The 16,594-nt window shown below is 41.5% G+C and overlaps 1 protein-coding gene and 3 non-coding genes across 4 annotated transcripts; 2 read left to right on the top strand and 2 right to left on the bottom strand.

The window, feature by feature from the left end:
* Positions 1 to 219: 219 nt before the first annotated feature.
* On the bottom strand, positions 220 to 301 carry Trnal-aag. Its single transcript has one exon. It is a non-coding gene; the product is annotated as a tRNA-Leu (tRNA).
* A 1,176-nt stretch (positions 302 to 1,477) lies between these two features.
* On the top strand, positions 1,478 to 1,559 carry Trnal-aag. The gene has a single exon. It is a non-coding gene; the product is annotated as a tRNA-Leu (tRNA).
* Positions 1,560 to 10,130: 8,571 nt separating this feature from the next.
* Positions 10,131 to 11,536, bottom strand: LOC117326049 (MAP7 domain-containing protein 1-like). The gene is made up of 2 exons (XM_033882644.1): positions 11,398 to 11,536; positions 10,131 to 11,000 (listed from the first exon to the last, which is right to left on the bottom strand). Exon 2 carries the CDS (start codon positions 10,907 to 10,909, stop codon positions 10,169 to 10,171), a length of 741 nt encoding a protein of 246 aa, XP_033738535.1. The 5' UTR covers positions 10,910 to 11,000; positions 11,398 to 11,536; the 3' UTR covers positions 10,131 to 10,168.
* Positions 11,537 to 15,871: 4,335 nt separating this feature from the next.
* On the top strand, positions 15,872 to 15,953 carry Trnal-aag. Its single transcript has one exon. It is a non-coding gene; the product is annotated as a tRNA-Leu (tRNA).
* Positions 15,954 to 16,594: the final 641 nt, after the last annotated feature.

Raw genomic sequence — 16,594 nt, 5'->3', positions numbered from 1 at the left:
GATCATGAGCCGAAATGTATTTTCTATTCTTTCAATATTGTTTGAGATGCATTTGTATTGTTCTTTATTTATGTTAGTTACTCTTCATATTTGGAGAAAATAAAGGAAATAATAATAATGTAAACCAAACAGGAATTGGAACTAAATACCGATGGACAGACAAACATGTTTTTTGTTGATTCAATACGAGCTTAAATGGCTGATCGAAAAAAATATTTCTGGCAGCGGTGGGATTCGAACCCACGCCTCCGAAGAGACTGGTGCCTTAAACCAGCGCCTTAGACCGCTCGGCCACGCTACCTGTATATTAATCAGATAATCTACGTTTCTGATAAGACATTTCTACAAATATACGTTATCTCAACAAGTAATCCACATGCTATATACGATACTGTGATATATATATATTATATACAATACTGTGTTATATACAATACTGTGATATATATAATTTATATTTACGCACTATCGCTACTTACTCATATGACGCAGGTCCGTCAAAATACATATGTAGTTCTATCATTTGCACACACCCGTTCTGGTGTTTCACGTCAGATTGTTCAGCTAAATTCTAATGCTAGCTTATCTCTCACTAGTTTAAAACCTAGAATCAATATAGACAAAAATCTTAAAGGTCAATTTTATTTATAGTTCCACGGTCCATGTTTTGTTATATTTTATCTATTGAATGGATGTTACGTCATCTGCACCTTTCAGCTGACAGGTCTCCATAAGATTTATAACTTCTTATACCACCAGAACAGACCTTCGATAGCTCATTGTACCAGCGGAAATCATCACGCCAAAACAAAAGGAAAGACAAAAAAAAAAAACCACATAAAGCATGTATTTTAGAAAGTTAAGAGTTTTCAGATCAAATGTGATAATCGTCATGTGTCTCAAGTTAAACTCACTATAGCGGAAAATTTCCATTTCGCCATTAACATATTTCAATCGACAAAAAGAAGAATTTTGCTGATATAATCCTGTTTTGCATTTGAAAATAAATTAAGATTTATTGGTTATTTTTGAAAATAATAAAATTGAAGTGTATGTTATATTGTGCATGTAATACGTCGTTAAATATACATCAGAAAATGAACAGTTTCTACATTTGATATACTTTTGATTCTTGGTGAACAAAGAAAAGTAACCAAAGTATCTACATGTGCATTAGGTACGTAAACATATCAAACAAGGCTCATATTTAAATAAAATTAAAAATAGATTGTAAACGTTACAGTACAACTGTAAAATTAGCCGACGGGTAGTACATGTATACAGAAGTATATAATATACACGTGCCTCTGGCCAGAACTACTAGGCCTATATCATGGTAGACTCTGCGTAGATATAGCGATTGAATTCGTAACCAACGGGGAATATATAATTGGTGTACTTAAAATAAGTGACGTATAGTATATCATATACAGGGTACATCCGTAGTAGTGTACCAGGCACCAACTGTGTATATGCAGGTAGCGTGGCCGAGCGGTCTAAGGCGCTGGTTTAAGGCACCAGTCTCTTCGGAGGCGTGGGTTCGAATCCCACCGCTGCCACTATAATTTTTGTAAGAATCTTAGGAATATTTTTCTGTGCAAATGACGGAAATAATGATATAAAATAGCATTTGAAATTATAGCATGCATCTATATATATTTATTTTTTAATAAAGTTAGGTGCATTTATGGATCAAATTACTGGACACACTTTTGGTATGTATTTAAATACATATCCATCAAATTAATTTCAAATCGAGAAAGAACACCTCACATTGCTAGATGTACAAATGCTTCGTAACATACAAGTGTGTAACCGGATATGCGCACACGTATCACTGCGCATGGGAGCTGTTGTTAACTTGTGTTTATTGCTGGGTTTGAAGACGATCGGGAACGTAATTTCGCACACCCATCTGACTTCTTTAATTTTGTTGGTAAAAATACTTTCCAACCATTTTGTAGACAAACAACATCCTAAACTAAGATTAGGCCCGATGCCATAATCAAAATAATCTTTAAACACACAAAAAAAAAATGTAAAACTGGAAAAAAGATCACTTGGAGAAAAAAAAACGCAAAACATCGTCAGGTGTGCGTGTTTACATACCCTTGCTCTATTTACTAGAAGCCGTCAGAGTAGAACGTAGTAAACATGCATACTACATTTTATATTAACTTACTTTAACATTACCAGTTGATAATGAATTGATCATTAACTTATATACAGACAGAGGGATTAATCCGATAGTGTATTTTTATGTTCTTAATTATAAGTTCGTTAAAGACGGGCATTAAAGAATGAAATGATATTCATCAACATCTTTTTTACATAAGATACAAAATCTTACATTATCTGTGCCGTCCAATTTCTATTAACATATTATGCAAAATCAAACGTATTTTGACAATAGCCTTTTTTATATTTAAAAGAAAAAAAATAAGTAAGGTTGCAGACATACATCATCAATAGTATGTTTATACAATGAGCATTTGGAGGAGATGGAAAAGTGTCTAATAAGGCTAGAGTTCCTCAGGGTTCTATTCTTGGCCCTCTGTCGTTTTTAATTTATATTAAAGATATCGTGATAAACATAGAATCTACCCTCAAACTATTTGCTGACGATACAACACTTTATGTCATAGTCGATTGTCCAAATAGTGCAGCTGGCATTATAAATAGTGATTTAAATAAAATAACAAACTGGTCGAAGCAATGGTTAGCGGATTTTAATCCGAAAAAGACAGGTATGATAATTAGCAAAAAATACTTATCTGAATCTTCCTGTTCTACAAATGAGTTCTGAAAACATTAAAAATGTCTCATTTCACACCTTGTCGATTTTACATGTAGTTTTTTCAACGTCCGCATATAACACCTGTACAAAAATTAACAATTATCGTCAAACCAAGGTTTGTCACTGGACTGCCTCGGACTTTGAGTGTGATCTTGCCTCGCAACTCTAAGCGGGATTATGGAATGAAGAGGTGCCATACAATCAGAGATGACGTCAATAAAACCAGAAAAACAATCCTCAATATCCTTACTGATACTCAAATCATTGTCCACCACTATATTATCCTAGCCCCGACACGTCCCCTGTGATGCCCTCCTATCATGTCTAGCCCCGACACGTCCCCTGTGATGCCCTCCTATCATGTCTAGCCCCGACACGTCCCCTGTGATGCCCTCCTATCATGTCTAGCCCCGACACGTCCCCTGTGATGCCCTCCTATCATGTCTAGCCCCGACACGTCCCCTGTGATGCCCTCCTATCATGTCTAGCCCCGACACGTCCCCTGTGATGCCCTCCTATCATATCTAGCCCCGACACGTCCCCTGTGATGCCCTCCTATCATGTCTAGCCCCGACACGTCCCCTGTGATGCCCTCCTATCATGTCTAGCCCCGACACGTCCCCTGTGATGCCCTCCTATCATATCTAGCCCCGACACGTCCCCTGTGATGCCCTCCTATCATGTCTAGCCCCGACACGTCCCCTGTGATGCACTCCTATCATGTCTACCCCCGACACGTCCCCTGTGATGCCCTCCTATCATGGCTAGCCCCGACACGTCCCCTGTGATGCCTCCTATCATGGCTAGCCCCGACAGTCCCCTGTGATGCCCTCCTATCATGTCTAGCCCCGACACGTCCCCTGTGATGCCCTCCTATCATATCTAGCCCCGACACGTCCCCTGTGATGCCCTCCTATCATGTCTAGCCCCGACACGTCCCCTGTGATGCCCTCCTATCATGTCTAGCCCCGACACGTCCCCTGTGATGCCCTCCTATCATGTCTAGCCCCGACACGTCCCCTGTGTTGACCTCCTATCATGTCTAGCCCCGACACGTCCCCTGTGTTGACCTCCTATCATGTCTAGCCCCGACACGTCCCCTGTGATGACCTATCATGTCTAGCCCCGACACGTCCCCTGTGATGCCCTCCTATCATGTCTAGCCCCGACATGTCCCCTGTGATGACCTCCTATCATGTCTAGCCCCGACACGTCCCCTGTGATGACCTATCATGTCTAGCCCCGACACGTCCCCTGTGATGCCCTCCTATCATGTCTAGCCCCGACATGTCCCCTGTGATGACCTCCTATCATGTCTAGCCCCGACACGTCCCCTGTGATGACCTATCATGTCTAGCCCCGACACGTCCCCTGTGATGCCCCCCTATCATGTCTAGCCCCGACATGTCCCCTGTGATGACATCCTATCATGTCTAGCCCCGACACGTCCCCTGTGATGCACTCCTATCATGTCTAGCCCCGACACGTCCCCTGTGATGCCCTCCTATCATGTCTAGCCCCGACACTTCCCCTGTGATGACCTATCACGTCTAGCCCCGACACGTCCCCTGTGTTGACATCCTATCATGTCTAGCCCCGACATGTCCCCTGTGATGACCTCCTATCATGTTTAGCCCTGACACGTCCCCTGTGATGACATCCTATCATATCTAGCCCCGACACGTCCCCTGTGATGACATCCTATCATGTATAGCCCCGACACGTCCCCTGTGATGACATCCTATCATGTCTAGCCCCGACACGTCCCCTGTGATGACATCCTATCATGTATAGCCCCGACACGTCCCCTGTGATGACATCCTATCATGTATAGCCCCGACACGTCCCCTGTGATGCCCTCCTATCATGTCTACCCCGACACGTCCCCTGTGATGCCCTCCTATCATGTCTAGCCCCGACACGTCCCCTGTGATGCCCTCCTATCATGTCTAGCCCCGACACGTCCCCTGTGATGCCCTCCTATCATGTATAGCCCCGACACGTCCCCTGTGATGCCCTCCTATCATGTCTAGCCCCGACACTTCCCCTGTGATGCCCTCCTATCATGTCTAGCACCGACACGTCCCCTGTGATGCCCTCCTATCATGTCTAGCCCCGACACGCCCCCTGTGATGCCCTCCTATCATGTCTAGCCCCGACACGTCCCCTGTGATGCCCTCCTATCATGGCTAGCCCCGACACGCCCCCTGTGATGCCCTCCTATCATGTCTAGCCCCGACACGTCCCCTGTGATGCCCTCCTATCATGTCTAGCCCCGACACGCCCCCTGTGATGACATCATATCATGTCTCCCCTATGCATTACTGGACGTGGAGATTACCTTCCTGCGCTTTTCCCATTTCCCTTGGGCACGAGGTTGTACTCGCGGCTGAATACGTGACTGTTCTTGATGACCTGGATCAGGGAGGGGTACCTCCACATTGTTGACATATAGTCTGCTCTTTATGAGGCGCGTACGATCCACTCTGCGCACGATCCACTCTGCGCACTATCCACACTGCGCACGATCCACTCTTTTCTTGGTCTGTCGGATCAATGGGTATAGTGCTCGACGGCGTTCCTCCAACTCCGCGGGGAACTGCTCGTATACCCCAAATGGAGTATCCTTGAGCGTCTGACAGTTGCAACATCTCAAATACATAAACTATATTATTTTTGTTGTTTTTCGGTTATTTGAATATAAGTTGACACAGACTACAAACGGTCGTTTTATGAAGACTTACACCAAGGTCAACTACATATATATCTATAAAACACAAGGAAAATGTTCTACATGGAAATGTCTATCATTACAATCGAACCTGTCGATTAGGGACAACAATTAAGCATGTTACATATCCGACAAAAATAATTATGATAGATTAAACACAACAATAGGCTGCTGTACATTGTTATTTAATACCAAATGTTACACACATTACTCTATATCACCACCCTTCAAAAGCAGGAACTTCTATTTTTATCGTTTTAATTGAAATGGTTAAATTATAAATTATACCTCAAGAAATTTTACTGTGCTACGCCTCTATATTTGGTACACGTATGTAACTTTCCGTCTTACGAGCGATCAGTTTTAGGGTGTCTTCTCACTGAACAAACATTCTGAATTTTGAGGTATACAGGTAAGGTATTTTGTTGGCCAAGTGAGACTAGGTGTGGAAGGTAGAACAATAGGAGATAATTACAGGTAAGGCTATAGACTGCTTCATAAAACTTCCAACATTTATGAGAATGTCATCATGATATATTATGAGAAACAATTCAAGATATTCAGTAATTTATGTATTTTTATTTCACATTGAACATATTTTCAGTAATAATACATAATTGTCCAGATTTTCAATATACAGTGTACATATATAAGCCCTTTTGAACATAGCCACTATTTTTCAATTATTTCAATTATAAATATATATTTATAGATATATTGGACACATAAAGCAACTAGATTTTGAACACTATTTTTCAATTATTTTAATTATAAATATCTACTAACTAAACACTAAAAAACAAAAAAAGAAGAGTTGAACTAATTTATCTCAGCACTAGAATGTTTTTTCACGATGCATATTAAACAGTACATGAATACACTCGCTTTTCGTGTGCAACATAGTTACTGTAACTAGTTCTTTCACTGTTAATGCTGTAAATGAGATGCAGCATCAGCATAAGTAAGCACATCTATTTGTCCATTTCTGTACCGGTCCTTCAGATGACTTAACCGATAGTCAATGTGGCGGTATTTCCTCTTCTTTGGTCTTTGTTTACCTCCTGCCGAAAGCTGTATCATCTTGGCTTCATCAGTAGCTTGAATCTTCTTCAGCAGTTGAACAACCAACGAAGATGTTTTGGTACGCATGCTGACAGAGCTTGTTGACCTTGCTGTTCCATCCCTCAACATGATTTGTTGTTCGTGGGCCATCATTGTCGTAGTGGTTCCACAAAACTATGTGCTGTCCCTCAACCCAAGTTTCCGTAACATAGTCCTTAAATCGGGTAGTTCCAGGGTCAATGTCTTCGTTGTCGTTAAGGGCAGAAACTCACACATCCTCCACTTGATCAAGGGGCACCAATGGTAGCACAGCTGTAGGTCTAACTAGAGTTTTTAGTTCATCGTCCTGTCTGTAGCGCCCAGCCAGCCCACATCCTCCACTTGATCATGGGGCACCAATGGTAGCACAGCTGTAGGTCTAACTAGAGTTTTTAGTTCATCGTCCTGTCTGTAGCGCCCAGCCAGCCCACATCCTTGTACTTTCCTCCGGATGCATTGTGTGTAATAGAACAGTCACTGTAGGAAACACAGTTTACACGGCATTCCTCGCTGCTATCTCAAAATCCAACATGACTGTCACTGGAGCAAAAACAAAATTCCTCTGAGCCACAGAATCTCTTGGTAAAGTCTCCTGTACGTCTGTGTTGTCTTGTTCGGTAGTAGAGAAAACACCAAGGGGAACACAGTTGATTCAACACATCCGTGAAGCGAATATAGCTGGCTAAAATCTCCTGGGCAAGAATAAAATGGTCCATCTCCAAACGCAATGGAAGAATCACACAATTTTCACAGACTGTCATCAGTAGCTAAAATCATGATTCGGTGACCATTATTGTCAGTATCATCACAGAGTAGAAATCTCCCTCCTGCTAGCGTTTCCGTCCAGGCGCCCTGTAAGTCCACTTCTTGTTGCGTAGAAGGAAGTTTCGGCAAAGTCTTGGAACGGGCTCTGTAGAGGGATGCTCTACAACTCTCAAATGTAGGAATCTTCGAAATCATCTCACCAACATCATCATCAAAGTCTCTATCACGGAGATTATCTCATGCCTCATCAAAGATAGTTGGTATAGCAGAGACTTCTTCCATTTTCTGTGAAGTTAACGTTAACCTGTGTATTTGCCATCATGAAATGAGAATGATAAAATTTAGAGTTTAACACCGGACCTTTCATGCATTCTTTGTAATTCCAACCCAACCAAGCCAACAAGAAAGGGTAACACCAATCCAAGCTATGATGTCTTCTTTCATCACATCCATTTTTGATTAATATGAAATTATAACAACACTAGTATATTAGGAAAACAGTTACACATTTACCATTATTTCACAAACAGGCTTTCGAATGATAAAACAACATTGAAAGTAATTAATACAAACAATATCTAATTATATCTAACAATTCTATAAACAAGCTTTATAAGCAATATGATGATTAACTAACAACTAATTGGAGACTATGTTTGTTATAATTAGTGGTATGCACGGAATAAATTTTATTTGGTTTCTTTTCTGAATCCGTCATTTTGTCAAAAACAAAAAAAAAACAAAAAAAACAACAACAACCAGATTAATATCACTGTTCAACATCTCTTACTGAATTTGATAAAATTGAATATATTTAAAGTATCCACTGCAAACTTGTAAGATTTATCATAATAAATTGACCACATCAATTCAATTAAATCTTTTATTTTTTTAAGTCGCATTATCATTTTCATATGTTTTCTATCATGGAAAATGAGAACAGACTATAGCTGAAACTCACTCAGGTGTAAGTTGACATGTTGACCAGGTAATACAGGTAAATTTCAGAATGTTGGCTAAGTGAGAATGAACCAGGTTTAGGACGCAGATTTTTTTTTATTATTATTTGTTGAAAATAATTAGGTATATTCATGCGTTTTTGTTAGAAGCATGCATAACATAAAGAAAATCGATAGGGTTTCCCTGCTTAAATCCGCTTTGGGATATCATGTTCGAAAATATCCACTATTTTGATATGAAAGTTATAGCACGCGATGTCGTGCAGTAACAGATGGATTCGAAAAACATTCCGTTACTGCATTCTAATGTCTACGCTTTCTGAACTCCGTACTAGGTTTGTCGTCACTGTCGGCCATGCATTGATATTTCTCGAAGGAAAAAAAACCTGTCCGTTTTATTTTGTTTTAACTTTAAAAATGATTTAAGGAGAAAATAGGTGAGAGACAGGAAGGGAGGTAGAGAATACAGATTTGTTGACGACTGTCAATGATTTTTTCATGTCGTATCAAAATGCTTTGTTGTGAATAAACTCTTGGGACAGATTTGATAATACCGTTGTTTGTTTAACTTTCGTCGCTTTTGATAAACAAAATTTCAACATATAAAAAGATAGAGGTTTGCATCTTCAACACTCGTGTGTCGTGTGTGGCTGGCAGAAATATACCACCATAAAATACATGTAATCTACATCTTGACAAATTGTAGTTACCTGTGTTAAATCTTGACAGTTTGTAGTTACCTGGGTTACGGATGTCACGATGAAGATAGTCTCCATTTGACGAAATCAAGAAATGCAAATCTAGTATTTGTCTGTTGTAAATCTTTAAAAAAATAACCCAGTCTATTTCTCGCGTGAAGACTTTAAAGGGATCAAGTCCGTTTCAGGGTATCGGGCCTCACATGAGGATACGGACAAGAGACCAGAAGCTGCTGATTGGACTATTTCTGAGGCATTTAACAGTTCGTCAGAAATTCAAGAGTTGGACTAATAAAAGACATGTAAATGACATTAAGGGTCTCTTTATTAACTTTACATTTCAGTTGTTTCAATGTTACTATTTTACGTGGGGCTGTTTTGATAATATTCTGAATGTGGTCGTACCATCCACAATTGCTACAGAAAAAAAGACACCAAGATGGCAACGGAAGTCAGTGAAAGAAAGAAAGCCGTTCATTACAAGTCACTGTAGGTTTGAACTGTATTAACCATGCACTGATCAGACCAATCTTGTAAACGTTGAATGTGATGGTTTGAGATTTATTCTATAACGTTCTTGAAGCGAATAGTCGGTGACAAAGAGTCCAGTATCAGTTTTGATAGAGTAAACAAGATCATTTATATAGAATAAGTACAAGAGGGGACCGATGACTGGACATTAATATAGAATAAGTACAAGAGGGGGCCGATGACTGAACCTTGCGGTATACCAGCAGATATATAGCTACACAAGTTAAAAATCCTCCTTATCTAATTGAGTTCTATGTTCGGTACAGACGCTAGCTGTTTATTTAACCTTCTCATTATCATAGAGAGATAAATCAGTATCAGTTAGCGTCTTTAATCCGATGGACACTAGCTGTGCTATAGGCCTATCATCATCATCATCATCATATCATCATCATCATCATCATCATCAGGTAGGGTCTCCTATCTTATTGATACTAGCTGAGCTATATGAATGGATTTTGAGATCAATTTGAACGGAGAAGAAAGGGAAAAAAACATGAAATGGATAAGGAACTGTTTTATTTCTATATTTATTATCATCATGATTAAACAAATAATTCGTCATCATCATCATCATCATCATCATCTAACTGAGTTCGATGTTTGGTACAGACACTTGCGGTTTTTCTAACCTTCGACTCTTCTTAATCTCCTCCATCTTTCTCTCCTTCTTTTTCCACTTCTCTCTCACTCCTTCCAGTCTTTTTTCTCTGTTCTCTCGAGCTCGCTCTAATTTTTCCTCAGTAGATATCTTGTTTGGTTTCTCCATCTTCGGAATTTTGGCCAGTTTCGCGTTGATTCTTGCTAGTTTTTCTTCAGCTGTTTGTTCCCTTTTAAGCCGTGCTTGTTCAATTTTCTCGGTGACCTTTACCTTGTCACTTCCCTGGATTTCCTGAGAAGAATTGTTCATTACCCTCGCCTCTAATCGCTCGCGCTTGTCTTTCTCCTTCGCTTCTCTTTTGGTCGCTGCTAATTGTCGTCTGTGATCAGACAATCGCGCCATTTCCCCTTTCCTTCTTAAACTTTCGTACTTTAAATTTTCTGCATCCGTTTCTCGTTGCTGAGGAGAGGATTTGATTACACTCCTTGTGTTTAGAGGGGGTAAGATTCGCGGTTTTGACATATAATTTGGTTTCGTGGTATCCCTGGAATATTGTGGAATTCCCGGTAGTTGATAAGAAGTTTCATTAGAGGCCGACCACTGTTGAATTTCGTCATTAATTTTTACGGTGAAGGCCACGCCTCCTGATCCCTTTTTTGGTATGATTCCTTCTTCCCTCAGCTGAGTCAACACAGTCTGTTCAGTTTTTCGTGCAAGATTCAACATTGGAGTTCCTTCATTCACGGCTACTCCTACCAGAGACCTATATACTATATGTCTCTGCTCCTACAGGGTCTCCGATGTGGATAGTTTGAACCTGTGACGAGAAGAAAACACCGATATTGTGTGATTACATAACATAATATCCTGGTAATTAAATTAAAAAGTCACATTCTAACATATTATAACCAATTAGGTAAATTGCACAAATACCCTCTTACGGAGCGAAAGTTCGCTGGGTTGAGCCCCAGCTCGCGCAAGATATTTCTCATTATACATTCACATTACATACATTTTAAGTACATCAGTATGTATTAGAAGACGGTATACACGTGTACTAGTAAAATATTGGCGTTCGTAATCAATCTGGATTGATGAATTTCCAATACATTTTTGTAGATCTCATGAAATGCAACTATTTTGCCGGAACATTTTGTAGATCAGAAAACAGGTAGCAGCAATCCACCTGGGGGTACCATAATAATCAACTTTACCTTGGTGCGTCTGTGATCCCGTCCGAACAGCGCCCTCAATCGGCCTCTCTTTGGTTTCTGTTCATACTCCGTAGTCTTTGCGTACGTGCATCCCATGATTGTGTGGAGAAGAGTACAAAGCTGTGATCGTGAAATGGATGAAGTGTACATAGTAACAATGTATTGTGACGTCATAATATATTAGGCCTCATGACGTCATCATGTACATCGGAAGTAACCCGGGTCGTTGACTGGAATTAGACTAGTACTGGATTGCCTGTCGTAGTTTTTTTTCTGCCACACGCTAGGCCTCGTTTCGAAAATACAAATGGTATCACTTAAGGAAAGTCATTCAATCAAAGGCTGAATTATCTGCCTTGGTAGCACTTATTTCTGCTAGACACCGCACACTGTTTCTAAGGTAAAATTATCAATAAAGCTGTGGCTATTGATCCATCAATTTATTTAACACCAGGCGATGGGAGAACTCGAGAGACACACAGATAATTACAATAAAATATTCGCCAACAATTTTTTGTACAACTATTCTTTCTTTTCTAAGACCATAACTGAATGAAACTCTCTGCCATCATCACTTAGCAAGCGAGACAGAGCTGAAATCATTCAAGTCTGCCCTGGTTAGTCACTATATTTCCTAAATAAGTAGCTTAATTTAATCTTATATCATAATAATAAGAGAAAAAAAAGTTTTTAACTTTAAATCCTCCCAGGGACAACTGCTCTCAATCCCTTGATTGACCATTGTCCAGGAAAAAGAAGAAGAAAAACCCTGCTGGCTTAGGGAGACCCTGGTCAGAATCTTGGGAGGGTATTCGTACCTGTCGGATATACCCAAGGTTGATTGCACTTTGCTACGCTACACTTATATTTTCAACCGTGGGTAAGTATAGAGGAGCGTATATACTGCATGCAAACAACCGTGGGTAAGTATAGAGTAGCGTATATACTGCATGCAATCAACCGTGGGTAAGTATAGAGTAGCGTATATACTGCATGCAATCAACCGTGGGTATCCGGCGATGGTGAGACTTTGGTAAGGACCCGGGTTAGGGACCCTGCTAGCCAGGAGAGACCATATTAACTACAATGAATTTGAAAGGGAGACCGTGGTAGGACAAGAATGGCATTCGCAAGAACCCGGGATACACTATGTTGGCTATAAGGGAGACGGGGCAGGATACGTTATGGGGACACTGGTAAAGACCCTGGGAGGGCAAGTGAGACCCGGGTAAGGATAGAGACCCTGGGAGGGCAAGTGAGACCCTGGTAAGGACCGGATAAAGACCCTGGGAGGGCAAGTGAGACCCTGGTAAGGATAGAGACCCTGGGAGGGCAAGTGAGACCCTGGTAAGGATAGAGACCCTGGGAGGACAAGTGAGACTCTGGTAAGGATAGAGACCCTGGGAGGACAAGTGAGACCCTGGTAAGGATAGAGACCCTGGGAGGGCAAGTGAGACCCTGGTAAGGATAGAGACCCTGGGAGGACAAGTGAGACCCTGGTATGGATAGAGACCCTGGGAGGACAAGTGAGACCCTGGTATGGATAAAGACCCTAGGAGGACAAGTGAGACCCTGGTAAGGATAAAGACCCTGGGAGGACAAGTGAGACCCTGGTAAGGACCGGATAAAGACCCTGGGAGGGCAAGTGAGACCCTGGTAAGGGTAGAGACCCTGGGAGGACAAGTGAGACCCTGGTATGGATAGAGACCCTGGGAGGGCAAGTGAGACCCTGGTAAGGGTAGAGACCCTGGGAGGACAAGTGAGACCCTGGTATGGATAGAGACCCTGGGAGGACAAGTGAGACCCTGGTATGGATAAAGACCCTAGGAGGACAAGTGAGACCCTGGTAAGGATAAAGACCCTAGGAGGACAAGTGAGACCCTGGTAAGGGTAGAGACCCTGGGAGGGCAAGTGAGACCCTGGTACGGATAGAGACCCTGGGAGGACAAGTGAGACCCTGGTATGGATAGAGACCCTGGGAGGGCAAGTGAGACCCTGGTATGGATAGAGACCCTGGGAGGGCAAGTGAGACCCTGGTAAGGATAGAGACCCTGGGGAGGACAAGTGAGACCCTTGGTAATGGATAAAGACTCTGGGAGGACAAGTGAGACCCTGGTAAGGATAAAGACCCTAGGAGGACAAGTGAGACCCTGGTAAGGATAGAGACCCTGGAGGGCAAGTGAGACTCTGGTATGGATAGAGACCCTAGGAGGGCAAGTGAGACCCTGGTATGGATAGAGACCCTGGGAGGGCAAGTGAGACCCTGGTAAGGATAGAGACCCTGGGAGGACAAGTGAGACCCTGGTAAGGATAGAGACCCTGGAGGGCAAGTGAGACCCTGGTATGGATAGAGACCCTGGGAGGGCAAGTGAGACCCTGGTAAGGATAGAGACCCTGGAGGGCAAGTGAGACCCTGGTAAGGATAGAGACCCTGGGAGGACAACTGAGACCCTGGTATGGATAGAGACCCTGGGAGGGCAAGTGAGACCCTGGGAGGGCAAGTGAGACCCTGGTAAGGATAGAGACCCTGGGAGGACAAGTGAGACTCTGGTAAGGACCGGATAAAGACCCTGGGAGGGCAAGAGAGACCCTGGTACGGACCGGATAAAGACCCTAGGAGGACAAGTGAGACCCTGGTAAGGATAAAGACCCTGGGAGGGCAAGTGAGACCCTGGTAAGGATAGAGACCCTGGGAGGACAACTGAGACCCTGGTATGGATAGAGACCCTGGGAGGGCAAGTGAGACCCTGGTAAGGATAGAGACCCTGGGAGGACAAGTGAGACTCTGGTAAGGGTAGAGACCCTGGGAGGGCAAGTGAGACTCTGGTAAGGGTAGAGACCCTGGGAGGGCAAGTGAGACTCTGGTAAGGGTAGAGACCCTGGGAGGACAAGTGAGACCCTGGTACGGACCGGATAAAGACCCTGGGAGGACAAGTGAGACCCTGGTAAGGACCGGATAAAGACACTGGGAGGACAAGTGAGACCCTGGTATGGGTAGAGACCCTGGGAGGGCAAGTGAGACCCTGGTAAGGATAGAGACCCTGGAGGACAAGTGAGACCCTGGTACGGACCGGATAAAGACCCTGGGAGGACAAGTGAGACCCCGGTAAGGACCGGATAAAGACACTGGGAGGACAAGTGAGACCCTGGTAAGGGTAGAGACCCTGGGAGGACAAGTGAGACCCTAGTAAGGACCGGATAAAGACTCTGGGAGGGCAAGTGAGACCCTGGTAAGGATAAAGACCCTGGGAGGACAAGTGAGACCCTGGTAAGGGTAGGAACCATGGTTGTTAAAAGGTCCTTGCATGGACAAGTGAGACTCTACAGTACCTTTATTCTGAAATGTAGGTTGATTTTGAAAATAAATCTTAAACTGCAAACTTTTACCAAATAGAATGCCTTTAATGATTAGAATATCACAAATTATCCTCTAAGACATATAAATCATATATTTGGCTATTTTGGTGTCGACGATATATTTACGATATATTTAACATGAAAATTTAGTACATGTTGTATTTAAGGGTCATGTGATCCGGCTGTTCTCAATTTAGAAACATGAAGTCGATATGTTGTATATCGATGCACGTGCCGTGCATGACAATCTCTTCAATCCAAACAGAACAATTAAGGGGTGATCTTGACGTGAGTGAAGCGCAGCAATAGACTGAATAGGCAAGGGCGCAAAACCTGAAGCAACAGAATGAACCATGATCGACATCTTAATGACATTTATATTGAGTATATTAATCAGTAAACTTTGATAACGCGCCAAAAACAGAACTTCATTAATAAATAGGCAAATACAGGGAACTATTCAATGACGTCATTACACATTTAGTCACCGACTACATGTAATTATATATAGTGCTCTGCCATTGTCTCAAAAGATAGAAGAGAGTTCTGTTATTTGTACAGCAGTAGTTTTATTCAAAGAAACTGTAGACAATCGCGAATTGTATCTTTATTGTTTTTTTTTTAGTTGGACTTGTAATATGCATAGGCTAACTGGATTATTACTGTTCCTTATTGTACTTATTAAAATTTTGCGACTCAATTGTACATCAAATGTCCACCATAGTTCACATATGCTCAAAGGCAGTACTGCCTAATGCGAATAAAGACTTGACTTGTATCTTATCGCCGAAAAACACGTATAGTGTAAAATCAACCGCAAGAACAATGTTATGGTCAAGATAGATAGATAGATAGATAGATAGATAGATAGAAAATAGATAAATGAATAATTAAATAAAAATAAATAAATAAATAAATAACCGGCGTACTTGTACATTATTTCATGATGATGTCGACGACACCATAAGCTAAGGCTGAGTCGCGGTGTCGAGTATAAACCGCTACCCTCGAGGATATGTACATGCATACGTATACCATGGTCTGTGACGTATCATATTTAGGGCACATATCTTGTAATAATTATGTATCGCTGTATTGCATTGCACAGTGTTCACAAGGTAGCGTGGCCGAGCGGTCTAAGGCGCTGGTTTAAGGCACCAGTCTCTTCGGAGGCGTGGGTTCGAATCCCACCGCTGCCAGAATGTTTTTGGAACCAAAAAAGACAATCTTATCGTTGAATCGTTTTATAATATTTGAATAATTTTTATTTATTTATTTGTGACAATCATAACATCTGAAAGGTATTCACTATATCAACATATATCCATTAACTTAAATTAAAGTCCACTATATGACAGGTAGATACGGTGAACGTAGCATCATGATAATACATTGACTAACAGTTTGTTTTAACCAGGACCACACCTTAAGAAACCCGTTATTAACTATTTCTTGCATGTACATTATTAATAGAGTTTTAAGATTATATTCTTTTTGTCATAAATGTACCTGATACCTAACACAAATTCTTGTTATTTCCAAAGTGTTGTTGATCCAAGTCAGTCGTATGTGATCACATGCTTTTTTTTTTTCAATTTATCATTATTACATATTTAATTTGAGTTTATCCACGAAATCTGAACCGCGCTAAAATTCAAAATAAGAGCAAAGCCAGAGATGTACAAGGATTCACATAGAATTGTCCGATTAATCAATCTCACTATGAGAACACTAACAGTTAGTCTCAAAGAATTATTGAATTATTATGACATGCAATCTAATAAAAAAAATCGTGATAGGCTAGTCTCTGAAATGGCCATATGGCTTAGGGGCAAAATAT

Source organism: Pecten maximus, chromosome 4, assembly GCF_902652985.1.
Source record: "Pecten maximus chromosome 4, xPecMax1.1, whole genome shotgun sequence".
NCBI lineage: Eukaryota > Metazoa > Mollusca > Bivalvia > Pectinida > Pectinidae > Pecten > Pecten maximus.
Note: the sequence above shows the minus strand (reverse complement) of the source record. Positions and strands in the feature narration are given on the sequence as shown.